Source organism: Ostrinia nubilalis, chromosome 11 (assembly GCF_963855985.1).
Source record: "Ostrinia nubilalis chromosome 11, ilOstNubi1.1, whole genome shotgun sequence".
NCBI classification, from domain to species: domain Eukaryota; kingdom Metazoa; phylum Arthropoda; class Insecta; order Lepidoptera; family Crambidae; genus Ostrinia; species Ostrinia nubilalis.
Genome location: NC_087098.1, coordinates 12,763,524 through 12,787,653, shown reverse-complemented (window position 1 = coordinate 12,787,653; position 24,130 = coordinate 12,763,524). Strand labels below are relative to the sequence as shown.

General features: G+C 36.2%; 2 protein-coding genes and 1 long non-coding RNA gene across 3 annotated transcripts in view; 2 read left to right on the top strand and 1 right to left on the bottom strand.

Moving 5' to 3' along the window:
• The window catches only part of LOC135076294 (structural maintenance of chromosomes protein 3), a 29,163-nt gene extending 18,755 nt beyond the window's left edge, over positions 1-10,408 (bottom strand). The window contains exons 1-13 of the mRNA XM_063970778.1: positions 10,328-10,408; positions 10,085-10,199; positions 9,758-9,897; positions 9,520-9,678; positions 9,143-9,268; positions 8,536-8,703; positions 7,456-7,547; positions 5,726-5,879; positions 3,753-3,982; positions 2,748-2,957; positions 2,279-2,378; positions 1,984-2,130; positions 1,392-1,550 (exon numbers count right to left, since the gene is read on the bottom strand). Of these exons, the coding sequence (XP_063826848.1) occupies positions 1,392-1,550; positions 1,984-2,130; positions 2,279-2,378; positions 2,748-2,957; positions 3,753-3,982; positions 5,726-5,879; positions 7,456-7,547; positions 8,536-8,703; positions 9,143-9,268; positions 9,520-9,678; positions 9,758-9,897; positions 10,085-10,199; positions 10,328-10,342 (1,815 nt within the window). The 5' untranslated portion in view covers positions 10,343-10,408. The remainder of the gene's footprint in view (positions 1-1,391; positions 1,551-1,983; positions 2,131-2,278; positions 2,379-2,747; positions 2,958-3,752; positions 3,983-5,725; positions 5,880-7,455; positions 7,548-8,535; positions 8,704-9,142; positions 9,269-9,519; positions 9,679-9,757; positions 9,898-10,084; positions 10,200-10,327) is intronic.
• Positions 10,409-11,582: 1,174 nt separating this feature from the next.
• LOC135075895 (uncharacterized) lies at positions 11,583-12,533 on the top strand. The gene is made up of 2 exons (XR_010258144.1): positions 11,583-11,806; positions 12,056-12,533. It is a non-coding gene; the product is annotated as an uncharacterized LOC135075895 (long non-coding RNA).
• Positions 12,534-16,671: 4,138 nt separating this feature from the next.
• Positions 16,672-22,490, top strand: LOC135076287 (organic cation transporter protein-like). Its single transcript, XM_063970770.1, has 7 exons — positions 16,672-16,926; positions 18,624-18,831; positions 19,225-19,325; positions 20,010-20,161; positions 20,248-20,874; positions 20,957-21,138; positions 21,506-22,490. The coding sequence occupies exons 1-7, from the start codon at positions 16,763-16,765 to the stop codon at positions 21,671-21,673; spliced, it is 1,602 nt and encodes a 533-aa protein (XP_063826840.1). The 5' UTR covers positions 16,672-16,762; the 3' UTR covers positions 21,674-22,490.
• Positions 22,491-24,130: the final 1,640 nt, after the last annotated feature.

Sequence of the window (24,130 nt, the reverse complement as noted above, 5' to 3'; positions counted from 1 at the left end):
ACATTTCGGGAATTGGACATTCTGAACCTGAAGGGTCTTAAGGCCTTGTCATTGTTTAATTATGTTAAACCATTTATTTACGTTTGAAAAATACACCGTGTTACTTTGCATTCTTGCCATATTCACAGAGATAAAAGTAGGGAACAATACCTATTATTTAAGATAAACAAGAGAGTCCCATAAAGTACACTAAGATTTTAGTAAATTTGGTTTTTCAGTACAAATTGGAATAAACCAATTTTGTCTCGCACGGTCTACAGGTGCAAGTGGAATAAACCTAGTGGGCGTGGCCTAGTTCTTAATAATCTGATGTTTTATGGCTCTGGGTACCAGCCTTTTTATCCAGTCATAATAATTATTTTAAAATACTTTTCAGTTGATTTCAGATTTTCCTTTCTACTTTACGGGCTTAGGACCGTCAAAAATACGTAATAATTATTAGGGTTTTAATTAATTTATAACATTGTACCCTATTTTTACAAATTAATATTTTAAGTATGAAATGAAATCACCTTATTCACAATTAATTATTTATTTATAAGTTCCTACTTACAAAGTTTACGTACTGCGAAGCAAGTGTTCAAATGTCCTCCGTTCTGATGAAAGCACAGTCTAGCACGGCGAAGCGTAGGTTTTTCGCTTTAGTTTTCGCAACACAAACGTTTTGTCTCACAGTTTCACTAAAACAATCCTTTCATGTAACGCGTTTACACTGTTTATCTCTTCTGCGCATAGGTACCAGTCGTTTTAAGTCACTCCAAAAATCCATTGGTGTTAGGTCCGAGGATCGTGGTGGCCAAGCTACTGGACCACTCGGCACTCGTCCAATCCACTGTTCACCAAACGTATTATTCGCGCACTTGACGTCCTTATTGTGGGGGAGCACCATCCTGCTGGTAGTAGAGCATTTGGTGTAACGCTAAGGGTACGTCATCAAGATTTTCGTCTAAGACGTCTTGCAGACACTCCAAGCACCATTTTGACTAAATTATTCGTTGTTTGAATACACTAGAGTCATTTTTGTATTATTTATAACGTGATTTGTGATTGATAGGTTTCTCAGTTATTTACAAGTGTCAAAAACACATTTTAAAGACAATAGATTGCAAAAGATATTTAAAAATACAATAAAAGTAAAAAAAGTCTCCTCGCCAACAAGTCGCCATCGCCAACAAGTGATGTGCATGCGTTACGATAATTAGTGGTGTGTTTAACAGATTGTCGATAAAATAAAATACTCAAGATTAAAAAAAAAAATTTTCGGTCATTATTTTTTTACGGATTTGTGTTCAGTATCAGTAATATAGTAACCTCTGTAAATATGGCAAGAATGCAAAGTAACACCCTGTATACATACATAAGTATGTCATATTATTGATAAGTACACTTACATTATCATTGGGGTAGACCATGTCCCGGACTTGAAGACGGTTCAAAGGCATGAAAGTCACCTCCCCAGGTAGACTCTGCCGGTTCATCTCCTTCAGGATCTTGGTTCCTACAGTGTCTGACTCGACGATGTGGTGAAACAGACGGTTACCGGCTGTTACCTTTAATTTAATAAGGTTTAGGTTAAGTTACTATCGAATTAAGTTGAATTAAATATTATAGCTTGCAATAGCCAATTTGATGAGCTGTTTCAGGGCTATTTTTGGCTAATCTCTTATAGATTTTTAAACACAGCTACAGACAGGTATTTGAACACAATTTCATCAGATATCAAAAGTAGGAACAAACACAATCTACATTACATAATAAGATGTATCGCACACATTTGCTAAGCGGCTTTCTAATTCAATGGAATCCTAATATCACTGCGACCGGTATCGATCTATTGTGATTTTTGATCAATCGTTTACAGTGTGTAATTTATACGATAAATTTTCAATTTTATCAATCAAAATGAAAACAAAATTACTGTTATGTGTTACTATAGGGGTCACTTAAAAATTAGGGACGAGCATAAGTGAATTTCATACTTACTTCTACCGCTGTGTAAATAGTCTTGTCGCAAGTGAAGTTTTCGATGACCGGCCCGTAGTATTGGGTGGCTATTTTGGCCCACTCTCCGCCACGTTCTTGGAATGTTTCAAGTACTTTTCTTACACTGTCTCTTCCGTTTAGGATTGGCTGAAAAATTAATAACATTCAAAGACTGACAATCTAGCAATATCTACATTACCAAAGTTTCTCAATTGAATCTTTATCAAAACATTATGTTAAGTAATGTGTTGTATTCAAAATATAGGGGTATTAAGTTTATCAAAATCCAGTTTACCTTTCCGGCCATAGAGCGAAGAGCTTGATCCGCTTTGGCCAAGTCTTCTTTCAGTGACGACAGATTTTGCGTCAGTGTTGTTTCTTTGCGCCAAAGCTCGCTAAAAATCAAAATTTTATATGTGAGATCATCATCTTCGTTCACCAGTTGGCGCCTTTAGCAATTAAGGCCCTATTACTTGCGTGGCTTTAGCATGGTGCCAAGGTGCGCTAAGGCGAGAGGAAAGCAAGTGAAGGATTCGTTAGTTGACGCGATGTCAGTGTCAAGTAACAATCTATCACTCACTAGTAGCTATTGCAGTGGCGCCAACTATGAGGCGTTTAGGGGTGTATTTTATTCACGAGTTGGCGCCTTCTGCGAGGTAGCATAATATGCAACGAATTTATTATGGACTATGTTTGGCAATACGTAGTCCATTTCCCACTCTTTTAATAATTACTTAATAAATAATTACTAGTTTATAACTCACTTCCTCGCGCTCTGCTCCTGGTCTTTCCTCTTCTTGCACTCGTAGTACTGTTTGTTGTGCTCGTCGATGGCCACGCGTTGTCTCTCCATCTCTTTCGTCATCTCCTCAATCCTTTTCTCCAGCTCCGTCAGTTTTGTGCCGTCGCGGCGCAAGTCCTCTCGAAGTTTGCCCTCGTGGTCTTTCTTGTCTTTGATTTGCTTGTTTAGCGACCTGAAATGATTGTATATTAATAAAAGAACTCTTTATTTCTTACAAAAGTTAACAGTAAAACAATAGAATTCTTCGCCTTCCCCTTCCTGTTTTATTGTAGTCCTCTCCTTAGGTTGTCTGGAAGAGATCGCTGCACAGCGATAAGACCGCCTATTGTACCTTTCCGTTTTTTTGTTCTTATTAATGTAATGTGGTGTGCAATAAAGAGTTTTATTATATTATTATTAATAATGCATGTTTGGGCTTTTGTGGGTTCCCTTTATTGCGCTCACCAATTGGCGCCACTTATTCGTGGTTAAAACAGTGGCGCCAATTGGTTAGCGCTGAAGCGGTAGGAAGATTATGGTATTTGCAATCACCAGATTGGCGCCACTGTCACATAAGATCACTCCCCAGTGGCGCCAATTGGAAAACGTAACTACGGAAACCCTCATTCGCTTAAGGCTATACGCCCCTAGCGCTTTATCTTCTGTCGAGTACATATCGACCACAGATCATAGAAACTAAAGGGAGATGTGACAAGGGGGCGGAGCCGGTGTCGCAGCAATATGCCCAAAAACAGAACACATTGCTCGCGACAGCAATGATGACAGTAGCGACGTCATAATGTAAACAGTTTACATTACTTGCGTAGTACTAAAGATTATTCGAACGTTGAGTACTGGATACCGCAGTGGATAATGAGCACATATTTTAATTACTTTGTGTGTGTGAATTTCTAATGCGACACTGAGTTTCGAACTCAGCGCACTAGTTGGCATCTCTCTATATCTCTATGATAGCGACAATACATACTTGAGTTCCTTCTCGATCCAGCGGTCCCGGTCCTGTTTTGACGTGAACTGTGTGCCTCTGCCCTGCTTGGCGTACAATTCCTGTCTTTTCTGCTGGTTGAGTGCGAGAGCACGCGTACATTCCTCTTCGCGCGCCTTCATCTCTTCGTATTTAGGTTTCAGTTCTTCTAATTCGCGCTCTTTTTCTGATATCTGTTGCCTGAGGCGCTCTAATTCGGCCTCGGCACGCTCCTATTTTTTGAGGGAAAAGTAAAATTTTTTAGATGCATTGTACAGAAGACAATACATTTTTTGTTCGCGCTTTTAAACGATAGAAAATATTTTTTAGTCCTTTTTATTATGCGTAAAAATCGTTCTCATATGAAGCGAAAATGTTACTTGAAACTAGGTATGAGTACTACATGTCCAGTTAGTTTCAAGGAAATACTCGTCATTTCTTAAATAACATCACGACCGATTATTGAAAGTTATGCGTATATGAAGTATGTAATTGTTGAAAAAACGAATGTGACTCACTAAGATTCTATAACATTGGAAATATTCCATAGTAAATATTATGATCCATTATGTTCTTGTTACAAAACGCAAACTTACGTTTTACAACTCGCATAAAGTGAGATTAAACAAGTGAGAAGAAGTAAAAACATTCATCTACAAATGTTTTGCGAGTGTGTTTACATAATACGCAAGTTAGAGGTATGAAATTCCACACTGCATGGATTCTATACAGATTGGAGAAAGAATTTGTGATGAGAACAAATTAATATCATGAGGGCGCTGAACTCAGAATTCGCGTATCAATGTTATCAGTTAAGCTCATAATAATATGCATTCAGTTTAAAGTTTACAACAAATAAAGTAATATTTAAATCCATAAACATGATCATTGTCATTGAATTTCTGCAGGAGCAAAGCCCTCTTTTATTTACCAAAGACAGATGGAGTATTGTATTGGGCCTACATTCCCCACACTGACCAACTATAGGTCAAACGTTAACTCAGTGTCTGAGGTATGGAAGCGGCACGGATGGTTTTGTAACGTCAAAAACGTCAGCAAAACTTCAGATTTGTATACTCTGTTGTCACGTCATAATATGTCAATGTCATAATGTGAGAAGCCACGGTAGCCGAACGGTGACGAGCTCGGCCTGGCCGACTCGTGATCCGGGGAACGCGGGTTCGGTCCCCGCCGCAGCTCGACTATTGTGGTGAGCGAGCTCTTACACACGAGCAGCACATTGACGACAGCAAAAGCGACCGCAGTCGCCGTCACTTGTCGGCAGCTAGCTGTCGACGTGCCCGCAGCAAGCTGTCGATACGTCGACGTCTGCCGTCGACGTGTCGACAGTTTGCTGCGACGCGACCGCGTCGGCGTACGTCTTTGTACAGGAGCCAGTTGAAAATGGATTTCATTGAAGAGACACTGTTGTTGCTTTTACTCCGTCGTCGTTGACGAAAGAGAAAGAACCGCTCATTGTGGGTTTAAGAAATGTTATTGAATAGAGAACGAGACTACACACATCGACGCCCATGCTCTATTTTTTAATGTTTTATTATGGTAGCCTTCTAAATTCGAGTTCCATATTATTTCATTGTTTTTGACAGCACTATTTTTTTAGCAATTCCGAATCAATTTGTTCGGAACTCATTAGGTGTGCGTATAAGCTCCTGAACTATTGACAGTTGACCTTCAAAATGGCGGAGGCGGCTAGCTGTCGCCACCTGTCGGCGGCAGCCGCGAACGCGTCGACAGCACGGCGGCGGCATGTCGACAGCTAGCCGTCGCCTTCTGACGTCAACTGCAGTTACATGCGTCGACAGCAAATTGCTGTTCGTGTGTAAGAACCCTCACTCGTGACACAAGCATAATTTTAGTACGAGGGACTAATAGTAATTTTAAAAAAAATATGACACCCCTCCCGTGCTGCTCCCATACCTCAGACAATGACTGAGTTAAGCTTGGATTATATTTACCTTGGATTTATTGTCGCCATCGACGTCATCAGTCAAGTCCTTGATGCCGAGCTCGAGTTTGGTCTTCTCGCGGACCAGTTGTTGTTGCTCTGTGGACAGAATGTCTTTTTCTTCGCGCGCCGCCGCCACATCCTTGCGGGCTTCTTTTAGTTTTCTGTTAGAGATAAATACAAAAATATATAGAAAAAGCAAGGTCATGAATATGTAGAAAGTGTTACATAAATATGCAGCTTACACTACTCGAAGTTCGTCATCATCATCATCAACAGCCCTTTACAGTCTACTGCTGACTGACTGACAGACTGGTTTTGCCATAATCCCCACGCTTGGCAGGCGGGTTGGAGATCGCAGTTTAAAAGATTGATGTTTTTCAGAGAGCGCTGCTGCCCGTTCTCTGTTTGATGTGTGGCGTGCTATTGAGCCGCGCAAAACTGCACCCCCCAACTGCTACGGTTTTCAAATGATGTTCCAAATGACAAAGTAATCTTGTCTTAGATCTGAGACAAAGCAGTTGACAGAGGTTGCACAGATATGAGACAAAGCATAGGAGAGGGTAGTCCCTAAGTCGCCTCTTACACCACAGAATAATAATAAGTACTACGTACAGAAGTTTTACTTCGCGAAGGTATTTAAAAAAATGTATGCTCAATGTCATTAACAATATGATGTAATTTAGCTTGTCTCAAGAGTCAAGCAAGTTTGTCAGAAGTTTTGTTGACAAACGTCAGTGATCGGTACTGCGCCGAAGCTATAGGGCTGACTTCGGTAAAATGATGTGACGTGAGGTGCCAATCTGCAGAAAATGGCGGAGGCAATACATGATTTAGCATGAATTATCATGAATAATATTAACTACTTATTTACCTCTCAGTGTCTTGAGGCAACTTAAAAAAGTACATTCTGTGTTTTTATTATTATTTAAGCAGTTAAATACTGCACAGTATTTAGTACACCATTTTCTTTATTTTTTTCCATCATACACAAGAATACGCGTGCGTGAGTCAATGTTCGATCGTATGTGAGGCCTTGTCGAATAGTACTCTTGTAGGGGGCAATCGTGCGTGTTTTGTTTTCGATGTAAACTCGCGGAGATGAACAGGCCTGCTTACACCCGCGGGAAGAGTAGGGGTTGGTGACAAATATTCTACTCTGCCGTCACCACACGGCTTGCACGCACTCGCGAAGTTGGCCAAAGTTAATCGAAGTAGATACCTAGTGTAGTGTAGACAGAGACACGCATATCACTTCATTTTGAGCAACCTCGCCTCGAAAGTTGTCGATTTTGGAAACACCGAGTAGTGTAGCTAAGTTATTCGTTTCAGTCGAATGACGAGGCGAAGAAGATCGGCACGACTTGGAGCGAGATCAAACACATAGCTCAAGACCGAACGCGATGGAGGACTGTTGTGGACGCCCTCTGCCCCATCTAGGGGACATAGGACCATAAGTCAAGTCAAGAATGACGTCCACTGCTGGACAAAGGCCTCCCCCAAGAATTTCCACCAAGACCAGTCCTGCGCCGCCCGCATTCAGACACTCTCCGCGAGCTTAGCTATTAAGGCCCTATTCGACCAAACTTTTATCCGAGAATAACTCCTGGTATAACTGGCACATTGACAGTTTCAGTATGGGCAATATGTCAAAATGACAAGTTTATTCTGAGATTAATACTTATTTACTCTCGTTTGGTCGAATCCGCCCTAAGTAAAATATTTTTGTGTGTTATTTACCTGTTAGCCTCTCTAACATGGTCTTGCGCCTCCCGCACTTGATCGGCGTAATGCTGTTGTTCTTTGCCACTGTTTGAACGCATTTTTTCCAACTGTAACGAAGTTTCAATAGTTAAGTAGGTGGAACACAGAAGGCACAATGATTTAAGCGTAGACCACCGATTTTTAGTTGGCCGATAGTTAGGTCGGGCTGTTGATCAGTATGGAGATGTATGAAAGTGCGCACCGATTTGGTATCAGCCGATTTTTCATACAAATTAGAATCGAGCCCAACTATGGGCCAAATAAAAGTTGGTGTTCTGCGCTTAGGCTTAGGCATGAAACTCTCGATTCCAATGGCCGTTTAAGTTCGATTCTCATAGACGCGAACACCAGGGAAGTGAAGTGATATAAAAAATTCTAATTATTGTTATGAGAAGAACATTAAATAATTGTGACGTTATATCTGTCGGATTTGACCACAATAAGGAAGCTAAGGTGTTGTGCTTCCTTCCGAGCTGGTGCTGTGCTCGGGGACCAAGGTCCAATTATTAACCATATCATTTGCCCGCGGCTTCACCCGCGTGAAATTTAGTGTCACAAATCTGCATAAATTATAGCCTATAATTATGTTAATCTGGGTTACAAAAAATAATACTGTAAAGTTTCAACAAAATCCGTTCAGTAGTTTTTGCGTGAAAGAGTAACAAACATCCAGACATCCAAACTTCCGCATTTATAATATTAGTAGGATAGTAGGATCTGGGTTTTCTATTGATGCTAGTCTATGCAGAAACTTTGACACCGCGATGCAGGTTTGTAGGCGCGGTAGCGTGTGACATAGAAAAGTATGTGTCAGCGCCATCTGTTGAGTGATGACTGTAGTGGCGTGTCTATTGATGTCGCCACATATCAATGAGGGTTTTCGCGAATGAAAGATCCGCTAGATGGCGGGACGTGGATGTGGGGTCTGACTGCTGCGTGATTGGTGGATTTTGACATATCTGTCAATGTCATGTCAAAAATAACCAATCATGCAGCATTTGGACCTCGCGTCTACGTATTGCCATCTGGCGGATTTTTCACGAAAACCCTCATTACCTCTTCCAGCTTTCTCTTATTCTCCCTATGTTCGGTGTCATGTATGATGAACTCGAGCACTCTCCGGGCGCGGTCCCACTTCTGGTATTCCTTCAGCTCCTCTTTCTCTTCCTCAAGGGTTTTTAATCTCTCCTCGATGGTTTGCAGGAACTCATTGATCTTCTCAACCTGAAAAGGGGCAGAAATTTAGGTACAGAAACAGCAATCATCAATTAATTTTGAATACAATTCGTTCGTTCGTTTCAGCCGAAAGAAGTCCACTGCTGGACAAAGGCCTCCCCCAAGGATTTCCACGAAGACCGATCCTGCGCCGCTCGCATCCAGGCACCTCCAGCGACCTTCACCAGATCGTCGGTCCACCTAGTGGGAAGCCTGCCCACGCTACGTCTTCCGGCTCGTGGTCGCCACTATCGAATACAATTAATTTGCTAATAATTACAGGTCCTGATAAGAAATTAAAATTTAAAAATATTTTACAATCTCCAACAGGTTCCTGAATATAAAAAAGTTTTCAAAGAACTTTAGTAACTTAGTAGCAGTTAGTTTAGTAAATAATGTGTAAATATGCAGGTACTCCATTTATTGCAATGGGCCTGGCCTGTTTTACCTTCCCAACAGTCTCTTTCAGGATAGTAACGGACTCCTCCCTACGTTCATCGTAAACCCTTGTCCCCGCCACTTCTCTGAGTAGCTTCAACCTGTGCGAGTCTGGTGCAACAGCCATCTGATTGATCTGAAATTAATGTAACACAATACAGATATAAGTTTTTACTAACGTAGGTTGTGTTAGGTTACTAAACTAGTTCAGGTGTCAGCCCACCATAGCCAATTAAAGCATAAATTAACATTTAATTATATTTCCAAATGTAATTTTGTTTGTATAATTTTAATAGTGAGAACTAAAAATTGCTAAAGCTACAAAGTTTTTCATAAAAGCAACTCATGAATGGCTTGGTAAGTTTTGAATCTGTTATTACAACTTACTTTGCCCTGTTTGACGATGTAGTATGGGTTGGAGTTAGAAAGACCAGCACTCTCCAATAAGTTGAGCACTTCGGACCGTGGTACCACTTTTTTGTTGAGGAAGAACTGATCCTTTTTCGAACCGATGACACGACGGAGGAAGATTTCATCTTTTTCAATCTAAAATGCACACCACACACATGTCAAGACTTGTTTTATTACAATTACAACACAATAATAAGTACTAGGATTTACTAACTGGAATCCTGTTGTCAGAATTGTCAAAAATGATTTCAACAAACGCTGATATAACTCTTGGTCCAGTGCCTTCGTGAAGAAGCGCCAGCCTCTGTTCAGGTCTGAGATGAGAGAATTCATCACTCAATACAAATTGAATGGCTGAAATACAATAAACATAACTTAATTAGATAGGAAACAATTAACCTACATTAACACTGGTAACTGGCAATAAACGTAGCACCACTGGGGCCAGATTATAAACAAAAATAGGAGTATTTACAGATATCTTTTCACATTTGACATACTTGTGCCCTAGAAATACCAATAACAAACAAACTCAACTCACCATGGAAAAAGTTACTTTTTCCTGATCCATTTCTCCCAACGACTACATTGTGTCTTTTGTCGAATGGTTCAACGACTATTTGCTCGCGGTAACTCTTGAAACCCTGAATAATTACCTGTAAACAATAACAGAGCTGGCTTTACAACACTTCCGACTTCTCTTATTTACTACACATAAAAGTGCACTGTAAAACTGCAAATCGAATTACAAAGTTGGTATTACATTGTAAAAATAAAAAAATACCTGTTTTATATGCATTTTTCCACATAAATTAACAAAAAACGCAAAAGTTAATTACGAAGCGCTGACCGCCATTTCTAGCTGTCATTTATATGTCAAAGTAATTTTTTTCTAGCACAGATTTAAGAAATTAGGGATGTGCATGTGTCACTCCGATGAAATAACTTGTATCTTTTAAGTCTGACTTTAATTAGTATTTTTTAGATAATTATGAAACTTTATTTAAAGTTCTACTTCTACAAAAGTTCATATTTTAATTTCTGTTTTACAAAAGGAACAGAGCACGTAATAATAACAAAAGGTGCAACGTAGTTTTTAAGGTTAACGTTATAGTTTTTTTTAACCTATTAGCCACCAATCCATAATATCTTGCTATTTATTGTGTCCGTGATCAGTAAGAAAATTTATTTTCTATTTTGAAAATAAAGAAGCATTTGTTTGTATACCTATTTTAATCAAGGAAATGTTGTGTTTAGAAAGTGTCTTCTACAGGGTGGAATTTTGTAATGCCACCTGGAGGGAAAGTACTCTTAATAATGTAGATAGAAAATTTTACTCAAAGAAAACATTTCTTTATTTTTGAAAAGAAATAGAATTGCATTCAAAGATTTCCATAAATTTGCATGCCACACCCGGGAATCGAACCAACTAAAGGACATTGTCAGAAATCGCCTAAAAAACCGCCCAAAAACATGAACCCATCATAATTATTTTCTAATTTTTTTAATACATTAAGCACCCTTTCATTCTAATGGACACTTAAGCATTGAAAAATTAAATAAATAAGTCTTTTAACGTTTATTCTATAATACTATTACAACTTCCGGACGTTTTGGTGCTTGGCATGGTCTAAAACCTATCAAGTTCCATAATTTTTGCCGATAAAATCTGTACAAGGCATTACCGTACTTTATTGCTGGGAGTCCATGTATAGTGATGTTCCTGCGGCCATCATAGACAATAAAATATCGATTTTGAAAAAAAAAAAAATCGATTAAATTGCTTTAAAGACTAGATTTGCGTTAAAAGCTAAAAAGATATTGACACTATTACAAGAAGTTATCTAAAGTGTCCAACTGGTCGAAGGTCGTAAATAAAATAAAAATAATTAGGACCATAAACTGATATTCATGGTATCATAACTGTAAAAGTGTCAGAATCCGATGTTGAATCCAATGCCAGTTGAAGTGAGAGAAACATACCTATATCAACCTAGTATAGTTGCCAGTCTCTCATAATCTATGCCAATAAGGGTTTTCGCGATTGAAAAATCCAATCATGCAGCATTTGGACCTCGCGTCTACGTATTGCCATCTCGCGGATTTTTCAATCGCGAAAACCCTCATTCATAGCACATGTATAATAATAGACCAAATGAACTTTTATAGATTGTGAAAGAGAAGATAAAGATTTTATTATTTTATTAAAATCTTGCCACGAGGTAGTTTTTCAGTAGAAACCAGGATTGGATAATGGCTACAGGCAAGTATCAGAACATTTTATAAATATTTTTAATCGATTATATCCTTGTGAATCGTTTTAATAAATTGTCATTTTACTTTTTCAACTAAAACTTTTTCAATCCCTAGTCTTGTCAAACTGTCATAATGTCAACAAATTATAAATGTCACGTCAGTTGACTCAATTTCAGTCTTCTGTGCGTTTAATGTATTTTTATTTCAATGAAATAGTGCTAAAGGGTTAGTACTAAAAGTGAAAGCCTTTTTTCAGAAAGAAAACCAATGTGGAGCCCTTATTATTCATACTGTTTGAAAGTTACAAGTCAGTGATACAGTTGCCACCATTATAACTCCGTGGTGATACCATACCAAAGAAGAAGTTTTCCTAAACACTTGTGTTATTTTTATATGTGATCAAATAAAAAGGATTAATTCTACTGCTCAAATGGAATAACTTATCCCAAGAGACCGAATATAAAAAAAACCCCTCCATAGAAATTATCACCATCACGAGGATGTGAATTTTTTTGAGAATTTGATAATGGTCCTGTAAGAAAAGTAGTTGTATTTCAGTAGTAGAATCAACCCTTCTTGTTTCATTAGCAAGAGTAACTATAAAAACGCCCTGTAGGTAGGTATTATTAAGCTGAAGAGTTTGTTTAGTGTCAAAGACTGTCACACAGTGTAACTTAAATTGGCATTTATTATGATAATGAACATAAAAACTTAAATAAATATTTATGTTAATATTTTTTCTATTTATTTATTTTCCCAAAGCTTCACAGTGACAGCTGAAACAGCAATACTGTTGTAAAACTAAACTTAGAACAAACTGTTACAAATATTTTACAAATTAAAATAAAACCGCATGTTGCTTTACTTTCTCGTATAGGTAATAAATGTAATTAATGGCTAGATTATTGTTACTTTGTTACCCTCAATAGTGAGGAGATCTTATAAAATGGTAACCCTGATTTTCATTGTCATTCAAGTGCTCTTTCTTCGCATAGGCTTCTGTGATTTGGCCAAGGGCCACACACATTGCGATAAAATTATGCGACATTGATTTGACAGCAGCGGAGTGAAGTCTTGCGACTATACAAAATGATACCCTGTAATCGTAGCGCATATAGACATAGACGGGATAGCTCGTAGAGCTGATGGCCGCTGGGGCAGGAAAGTTCTTGAGTGGCGACCACGAGCCGAAAGACGTAGCGTGGGCAGGCCTCCCACTAGGTGGACCGACGATCTGGTGAAGGTCGCGGGAGGTGCCTGTATCACTATTTACCAGACATTACTATTTATTGTATACTCGCCGGATTACACGTAGGAGCACGCGCGTTACAGCTTCAGCCTTGCATTATTATAAGATCTTGTTCCGCCATTTTTCGAACTTCCTCCGTGAGGATATCCCCGCCGAATTCTATGATAAACCTATCAAAAGTCATATTTTGCAATGTCAAAATTAATTTGCCGAAATTCGCCGAGCCAGCTATGTCAAATAATATTATTAGGTGTCAAACAGGATACCTTCAGAAATTAATATTACGATTTTAAAGATAAGACAAGACAACTTTTTATTGACGAAGTTGCTGGGACAGCTAGAAACTATTTTATTTCCGGCACTTTAAGAAAATAATAAATGAATGAAAACGCAGCGTGGGACGTCCACCCACAAGGTGGACCGACGACCTGATAAAGGTAGCGGGAAGGCGCTGGATGCAGGCCGCTACCAACCGTGCGATGTGGAAGTCATTGGGGGAGGCCTATGTTCAGTAGTGGACGTCCTGTGGCTGAAATGATGATGATGATGATGAAATGAATGAAAATGACAAATCTTCGAACGTGTATAATACCGTGCCAAAGTAATCATATAATTTTGGCACCTTAATAACTATTACCGTTTTTGTTGTAAAGATCATGCAGCGGTACCTTCGGATATTATTGGAAAGAAAACTATGTAGGCTCTAGATCTGAAGCCGCTTTAACGAACACGAACTCATACAATGCGGCGTATTTTCTTCCAGTCTTTAGTCAGGACTTTAGTCGAATTAAAACCCCGGTTGAACGTGATATAGCCGCACTAGAATACGGTGCTTTTTTGCATAATCGCAAGACTTCGTTCCGGTGTCGACCGAATGTCACGATGTATGTGGCCCAGGGGTTACTGTAGCCGCTAAGGTTTGAAACTTCTTGCTTAAAATATTGTAGTCTTTGGCATAGACTACGACGGTTGTCATGGAGATAGGAGTTTGTTATCTCGTGTCAGATGTAAATGGTGAAAAGAAAACTCATGATTCGTGTTATTTTTATGCAATATGTAGGTATTTTATAAAAGTGGAACCCCGAGTGATCTCCAAAACCCATTCTATTATTATATACGATTCGGCTTCGATATCTATAATACAATAGGAGTTTATTTCATGTGTCAGATGACAAGGGTGGAAACAACCTACGATTCATGTTGTTTATTTACGTGCAATATGTGGGCATATTATGAAAGTGGAATGCCGAGTTGTATTTCTAAAACTTGTTCTATTATTTTATACTATTTGGCTGCGACTCGGCGTGACGACAATACAAAACATTTTTCGCGAATCGGTGTTCATACATTCACACAATACATTAGACGCCATGTTGTCATAAACGACATATTATAAAATCGCTGTAATTTAATATTCTTAATCATTAATTTTATGGCAAGTGTCCATCAGGAATCATTGTTCTTACACACAGAATCGTATTATTTCGCTTTCGGGTAGTAATATGTCAAAATTGTTGGTTCTTAGGCGAACAATGTATGGAGAACGAACATTGTCCTGTTAAAAATTATACCCTGTATTTTTATTGCATCGATCGTTAGGGTTAAGTTTATGGATGAAATCTCTCTAACAAACTTGATAAATTAAATGAAAGGAAAACCATGAAATCTTAAATTATTTTAATTATTTACAAAAAAAATTATGGTATGATAGTGAATTTTTGTAAAATTTTCAAAAATCTTTGAATGAAGTTCTCTTTGTTTTCAAAAATAAAGGAATGTTTTCTTTGAGTAAAATTTTCTATCTACAATATTAAGAGTAGGTACTTTCCCTCCAGGTGGCATTACAAAATTCCACCTTGTATAGAAGACCATGGTGCTGAAAAGATAAAGGACCCTGATGGGCACAGCAATCAACAATAAGGCCACAACTGATTTTAGTTTTAAATAACTACTCTGCCCCTCCAGATAATTATTAAAGTGGATTTTTCTGTTTTAAGTTAATATATTTTTTGAACATGCTTGCGGCAAAATAAAATTGTTTCGCACAATTTATTACCATTTTTCGGTTGTTATATTATTATGTCCGTGAAAATAACTAATGTTTGAAGAACGATATTTCTTGGCCCAGGTACAATATTTCTTTTACCTAAAAGGAAGTAGGTACCTACAAAATATTGTAATTATTATGTGAATATGGCTTATAGGGAAATAATAACTATATAGTTATTTAGACCCAAGCGTACGTACTTAATTCGTGTAATTATTACAAATAATAATTCATGGCATAACACAAAACGATAAATAAATAAGTAAGCGATAAATAATTGGTAGGTTGTTCTTATGCTATTTTAGCCAAAGAAGGCTCAAGTAGGCTGTTTAATGACGCGTCCGTATGATGATTGATGATGATACTTATTAGGATACTACTACTTAGGTACCTAATATTATTTTAATGGTTAATATAGAAAAAAAGACTTATAAAAAGAGGAATTCGTGTTTTAAATAGCAGTTCTTGCAAGTTATGTAATTAGGAAGAAACGTAAATAAAGTTTTTCCTCTTCTTTAAGTAAGGCAAACGAGTTTGAGCTGAAACCGGGTTTGGCCAGTGTCATAAAATTACACGAAGATGTAAAAAAGAAGCTAAAAATTTTATTATTAACCTAAACCAATCCGATCAGATCTGTTTACTCGTATTTCAATAACAACGTATCAACATTACTTTTTTACTTGTTCTGATACTAATGGAAATACTTACATATTAACTACCTATTTGGCATAAAAAATGATCTCTAATAGAAGAGAAGATACATAATGGCCTGAAGTGGTGAGAGCCTAATGTAATACATAATAATTATTACGAAATACCTAGCATAGGCATCAGACTCACGCAATAATGAACGTCAAACAATTTTTTGTATGAGTAAAATAAAGATTTTTTAAACTTCCTTAATAGGAATCCTTAATATTACAGAGCATTACAAACCTACTCTGTTTACTAATGTAATAGTGTAAAAAAAATTACCGGTAGGTTAATAAAATTCAGCTTACATAAATAAGAATTCCTTCTCATCTGATCTGAACCTTTCTTACACAGCGTGTTTAAATATTTATGTTTAGCACGTTTAATTTTAAATTTGGTTTTATTGATAGATATTTTAATGCTGTCTATCACCACGAGGAAATATCAAAAGCTTGCCTGAGTAGTAATTACCTATTTCATATAACTGGTTCCACGAAAATCATTGTGTGTCGATTGATCTTTCCTTTGTTGTCTTGTCTAAACCATAAGCTGGAATTTTTCTCGTGATAGGCAGTCTATTAAAGGTACCAGATCCTGAATGCCATTGGTGCCCCTTTCATACCCATAGGGCTACCCTAGACGTATTTTTTATATGTTGAGGTATATTGGCGCCACTTGCAACCGCGCTGGCCCTTATTTGAGTAACCCTGACTTTGACTTCAAAGTAAAATTATGTGGAAACGAGAGACAGTTCAGTCATGGTTTCAGTCGATGTAACCCTTGTTACACGATAGTAAGTATCAACAATCAAATGAAGACAATAATCGGATCCTTATTTTAACATTCCATTGATACTTATTCCATTTATATAGAGCTGTATCAAAGCGCTATTCAGAGAGTTTATTAGTGTTACTGCTGCAGCCGTCGGTATCGGTTAATTGCTCAGTATCAAACAAATTAATTTCTTAAATAAAATGACAGTGTTAACAAAGAAAGATGTGCAAGAAGATAGTGTAAAAGGATTAGATAAGTTCGGAAAATATCAACTCGTGCAATACTTTTGGCTGTGTCTACCACTCTTCACCGTATCCATGATGCACGTTAACTATGTTTTTATAGCAGAGCATACAGAATACAGGTAAGTATTATGAAAAGTTTTTATGCTACGTAAAATATTAAAAATGGGTCATAAATGATGATTATGTATTTAATTGGTAAAAAATATATTGTTTTACAACATTTTTAAAAATAAGTTAATACTTTAAAATAATTTTAATTCTGGCACATCTATACTTATAATAAATCTGTAGAGAAGTCATTCTGTACATGAAATATATTTTCAAAACAACTATCAGGGGGTGATTAGTGAACGATACTGAATTACTGATGCCAAAAATGCAATCAGTAAAATTTTTGTCTGTCTGTCTGTCTGTCTGTCTGTCTGTCCGTCTGTATGTTCCTTATAGAAACAAAAACTACTCGACGGATTTTAACGAAACTTGGTACAATTATTCTTCATACTCCTGGGCAGTTTATAGTATACTTAAGAATTCCCACGAGAACAGGAATTAGCGGGAAAATCCTTTTGTATGAAAAACCTAAACCGCTTAAGTTAGACGCTTGAAATTTGGCATGCAGGTACCTTAGTAAACTTAAAGCTTAGTTAGAACAGGATATTGCAAACTTCCGACGGGAACGGGAGTTAGCGGGAAAAAACATTTGTATGAAAAAATCTAAACCGCGTAAGATAGATGAAGGTGGTAAAACGGGATCCACGCGTACGAAGTCGCGGGCGGCCGCTAGTATAGAATAATACCATAGTGTTAGAATATTAAAATGCAAAAATGTATGATTTAAAACAGAGTCAGAGTCCTGTTTTCGTATCTAATTACTCAACAACAATGGCTTGGTTGTTTGAATCGATGCACGAATGAGAACGATACTTAAGTATAAAGTAAACATACATTTACGTGAAGATTTACCAAAGTTATTTAAATACACAATTTACTTATTTACAATTTATTTATTATTAAACTAACATAATAATTATGTTAGTTTAATAATAAATAAATTGTAAATAAGTAAATTATTTACGTATGTTTAAATATTACCTATTACCTTCTCTCAATGTTTAAGTAATACAATAACAATTATTTTTACTATAGAAGTTTCTGGAAGTCTTCTTAATATGTTATTAGCACCTATTTATATGAAAATAACCAGTATGATAAAAAATTAATAGAGCTGCTACGTCAATCTGAGACGACTGATGGTATTTATGTTAATAATATTTACATTCTAGTTTGTTTGGTATTTATGTATTTTGCTCTATTTTCTTCAATATTATAAGAATACACAGTCAATAAAAAGGTGCTTTTAGCAGTCAAAATGTAACGTTCTTCATACTAGGAACAACAAACTTCTTAATAAGACCCTTCTTTGTATAGTTTTCTTTACCTACTACTTAGGTGATAGCTAAACCTACCTACCTACGTCTTAAAGATCCTAAATATATAACTAGGAGCCTATCTAACTACTTTTGTGTGTGGCGCTACTGCATGTGCTAAGAAAATTCTACAAAACAATAAAAATTTATAAAATTGTCGCTCTAAGCAGCCAGAGAGTTCTTATTTGTATGGCTTGGCCTAACAAAATCTATATCAATTGAACAGGCCAATGATTATTGAATCTCGTTAACAGGAGCTACTTTACAATGTTGTTTACTCTTGACTACATTGGCTGAAGCCTGGAACATTCTAATGTGAATATGCAAGTGAACTTTCCCGGCTTACAAAGTTATTAGGTATGATGATAACATTTTGTGTTTATTCGTAGATGCATTGTACCTGAATGTGAAAATAGAAACGCATCTATTCAGGTGCCTGAATGGTGGCCAACAGATGTGGATGCACAATGTGAAAGGCCAATTTTTTACCCAGATTACAACACATCTGATCAAATATGTAAAAATACATCAATTTTCAATTTCGTCGCAAAATGTGATCAATGGATTTATGAAAACGACAATTCAATCATTTCTGCCGTAAGTTTTGGTTTCCAATTCATTTTAATGTCGCATGAAAAGCTGTTAACTGAAAACTACACGCTCTTGCAAAAGTTAATTTTGTGCAAGATTCCACAAATTAGAAAGCAAACTCTATTTTTGACGATAATGATTTGCCATTATTGTTTTAAAAATGATCTAGTATTATCCAAGTTAGAGCACCTAAAATTATGTCCTGCTGTTAGACTCATTTTACTTTAAATACAAGGCCGAAACCCCATAGTACACTACGAGTACTACGTAAACTAATGAAAAATGCACGCATGTGCAATCTAAAATTTTCAATAAGTAAGTAGGTATAGTGAGTCGATTTACGAGCAAGTTAATCTTAGTATTAGACGTTACTTAGGTGCATCTTAATTTTTTTTACAGTTTAACCTTGCATGTCAATCATGGAAAGCAACATTGGTCGGGACTATACATAATGCAGGAATGATGTTGTCGATGGTGACGACTGGATGGATTTCGGATAAGTAAGTGAACCGTGGCACCCTGGAGCCTAATGTATGGTGATCTTTTTAAATATCTCTCAAATACCTAAGACAAACGGTTACCGCAGACAGCGAATGCTATGACTGACTTTTGGGCACAATTCCTAGGGGCAGCGCTAGGAGGGTTAATAATATTTTTTTCTTTTATACCTAATTATAATTATAAAAGTATTTGTTTGTAGTTATCAATCGACTCGAACCTGCGTTCCTCGGAACTCAATTTCGTCAGTTCAACACTAACCGTTGGGCTATCATCGCTTTTCATTAAAGTATTAATCATTTATACTAAAATAAAATTGTTTAAATAATAATGTTATTGCTGTGTAGGTATATTGACCTATCCAATTCGGTCGAAATATTAAGGCGTTTAATCAGATTGTGTTTGTTCAGCTGTTCACAACTTTATGACTTGCGTTTGCTTACATTTTGATGTAGTTATTTGTCATTAGGTTAATGACAAATTACAGGTTTGTTGATACATTTATTGTAAGTCTATTGATCCCCCAACTCATTGCTAGAGTGAGTTGAGTTCGCTCTACTTCTAATATAGATAGTCACCAAGTATATCTAGGAGTTCAGGAGAATTATGTAAATTAAGTAAATATTTAAGTACCTGCGTATCTGCGCACTTACCTACATTCAACAGCGGAGTATTTTTTGTTTCAGGGTTGGGAGAAAGCCTGCAATGATTTTCTGCTCTTTCGGTGGATTCGTTGGAGTGTTTAAAATTTTCGCTACAAATTTTAATGTTTATTTAGCAATAGAGTTCTTGGAGTCATTTATAGCGTCGGGACTTTATAATGTTGGGGTAATTTTATGTGAGGATAATTTTCAATAATTCGCATAAATAGAGAAATCCACAGACAGTGGATTTGCATAATGATTAATATAAGTTTTGTTTCAGTGATTGAAATTGGAGGAGAATCAAAAAGAGTTACAGCTGGGGTACTGTTTTCATATGCTGTGTATTTAGGAGAAGTAGTATTTGCAGCAATATCCATGGGTTTCAAATACTGGAAGCACGTTATGTTAGCCATATATTCACCTATGGTTCTTTATATAAGCTACATATTTATATTGAAAGAAAGTACCAGGTGGCAAATGATTCGTGGTAAAATGGGTGAAGCAAAATCTACGTTCAAGTTAATAGCAAGAATGAATAAAGTTAATATTTCTGATGATGAAATTAATGTGATGAGCGACGAAGACATGAGATCGAAGTTCAATGTAGAGCTACAAAAAGAGAAGGAGAGTTTTAAAGATATAATTGGATCAAAAGCAATAGTGACAAGGCTGGTTGTTACTGCCATTTGCTTTTTCACATCGAGTTTCTTATACTACGGCTTAGTGGTTAATGCCATTTATTTGCCAGGGGATAAATATGTGAACTTTATATTGGCGTCAGTGACGTCGTTCCCTGGAGATCTGATAGCATTCTATTGTTTGAATAAGTTTGGTCGAAGAATCACTTTGCAGTGTGGCTATTTAACTTGCGCAGTATTTTTGATTGCACAAACCTACACCCCTGAACGTAAGATTTATTTATTCTGCCTTGAATAAATAATATTCAAATATTTTTATTATGAAAAAATCAATAAACTATTTATTTTCAGATATAATTTGGCTCAAAGTGCTTTTATTTTTAATTGGTAAGCTCGGTGTAGTGATTTGCTTCACTTCTATCTACACCTATGCCATGGAATTATTTCCTACAAGCGTCCGTGGGTCTTTGTTCGGATTCGGAAACACAGTAGCAAGGGTGGGTGGCATGTTGGCACCACTCACACCATTATTGGTAATTAATTATATTTAAACGAACAGATGATGTTTTTATTACTTTTCCCGAATCAAATGTAGGTATGGTCCAAAAAGCAAAATTAGTACCTGTCTAAGATTTTTCGAGCAAAAAACTGGCAGACGTATCTGACTTGGGAGGCGATTAGCCCTATTAACTAAATTTTGTAATAGGTACGAATATGATAAAAAATCCTATGTAATCACATACCTATTTTATGTACCTACTTTACAATCATTTTGTTCGGTTAGTTATGGAATGGTTTGTCGTTCTATTGAATTAATTAAGTCCAATTCAGATACTTTTTATGAGCTGTTAAAACCGCCCTGTTTATAAATGATTAACATAACATACATGTTTCTTTCAGACTGCACAATTTACAGCGTTGCCCACGATACTTTTTGCAGTAACATCAGTTCTATCGGCGTTTGCGACTTCTTTTACTCCAGAAACAAAATATTTACCATTGTTCGATACAATCGCACAAATCAATGCTTACAAAACAGCAGAATCAGATGTTAATACTCACTTATAGTGGATTGATACCTAACCCTTTTATGGGTCATTCCATAAAAATCTGTATATTTTCGACGTCATTTTGTCCGTAACTTTTTTAAGATGCTTTTGAATACTTTATTAGTGTAAATTATAGTTTATTAATTAATTATGTTATGTCTAAAAGGGCCAGTCACTTTATGCTTTATTTTAGGAGAAATTATAATTTTCAATTTTTTCATACTACATTACTCCTATATGCCTTCTAATAAAGTATAAAACTTATAACCTTAACATTTATAGATAAGTTAATATACACAATGTAGTTGTTTTGTTATTATCACCATATAAAAAACATCATTCCCTAACTAGTAATTTAGTCCCAAGTGCCGTTTAAAGCTAGGGCCTGACGCTCTAGGGACTGACGATTTGGAGTAAAACTTAACACAAATGCAGATTAACTTTATATTATAAGATGCTTAATACGATGTGCCGAAAATAGCCAAAAAACCACACGTAAATACTAATTAAATTATATACAATTTCTTATTGTAATCAATAAAGCTACTCAACTAGGGACTGACGAAGTAACTGGATTAACACATGTTTCCGCAACAACTAGCACGTTTGCACTAATTCAAAAAACGGCTACCGCAAAGACAGTATGGTCTGAGGATAACTTCGTATCGTACTTTAAACTCAACTAAATGTCATTCAATCTAAATACATATTAAAGCGCAAAATTATAAAATCAGTGCGTGGCGAGGGAATGACGCTAAAAGCTGTAGACTCTTTTTCAACTAAAGAAAATCAAATTATTGTTTATTGAAACCGCAAAATATTAATAGAATTTGGTGTAATATCCCAGATAACAATTTAAACTTGAATCTGACTTGCAGTAAGTTTGATGTATCAAAAATGAAGCTTTGTTTCAAATTTGCCATGGCAAGTATATAAACTTGAGGCAAGTTTAAATCAAACTTTCTAGTTTCCGAGCGACAAACTTGCATTAATGTGTTTCTATAAAGTATATGCAAGTTTGCCTTAACAAACTTGCATTATGTCTGCTTCTATAAATTATATGTAAGTTTGCCTTAACAAACTTGCATTATGTCTGCTTCTATAAATTATATGTAAGTTTGCCTTAACAAACTTGCATTATGTCTGCTTCTACAGGGTGTTAGGTAAATGGGTATATGAGCCGACACTAGCCCATGTTAACATGAGCATATAAATGGTATGGTGAAGTCAGAAAATTGATATCTTCATTTTAATTATTTTAATTTTCATACAAATCGGATTTTATAAAATTTATTTTGTATGAAAATGTAAAAAAATAAAATGATGACATCAAATTTCTGACTTCACCATACCATTTATATGCCCATGTTAACATGGGCTAGTGTCGGCTCATATACCCATTTACCTAACACCCTGTATAAATAATATGTAAGTTTGCCTTAACAAACTTGCAATGAATATGCATGTTTGACATTAAATAAAACAACAAACATAACATATATTTTTTTATTATTTATACTTTTATCTTATCTTACTTTAAATGAGAAAAAATCGGTTTCATGGTCGCCGCTATTGGTTTTTTTCTTTATTTTGTGTTTCTGCTCTGAAACAAAAAGAAACAAGTATATTTACCACAGGTTAAGACATTATTTTACATTTAATTGTATAAGTTTCTGTACTACTAACAAAATTATGAACTATGTCTGAAATAAATATATTTATAGTAATCCTTAAAAACTACTATAAGGGTAAGGGGTTATTAGTTAAAATTCTGAAAGGAGCACATCTAAAATTTGTAAATCACTAGGTACATAGTATAAAAGAAAGTCGCTGTCTGTCTGTCCCTTGTGTAATAATAATGTAATATATGTATAACTAGCGACCCGCCCCGGATTCGTATGGGGTTCTATTATATAACCTTTCTCATAAATCCCTCTAACTATTGTTGAAAACCGCATCAAAATCCGTTGCATAGTTTTAAAGATTTAAGCATATGTATATAGGAACAGACAGCGACAGCAACTTTGTTTTATACATATCGTCAGTGGAAAGGAAAAAGGACTAAAGCGCCATTTTGGCCAAAATGAGTTATATACATTGTTGGATAGGATTTTTTTTTCTGCGTCGATCTATCTAGGTTTCAACTCAATCCGATGACTTTTTTGGCGCTTTAGCACTCTGAAAATTTTAAGTATTTCTAAAATCACCGCCCTCGTCGCTGCTAAAACGACGTGTTTTCAGTGTTTTTGCAACAAGTGTCGCGTAAGGGTTTTTTTGCTGGCAAAATATTTTTGCTTTCACAACATTAAGTATTTTTTTGTTATTTAAGAACTCGAATGACTTGTTACTTTAGCAATTCGAGCTTTTTGAGTTTTATAGTTCGTTGGTATATTAGTAGTTATTCATGGTTGTAGTTCAAAATGATTTGGCGTGTAAGCAAAAGTAAGTGAACAAGATTCGATTAATTTTGGCGCTT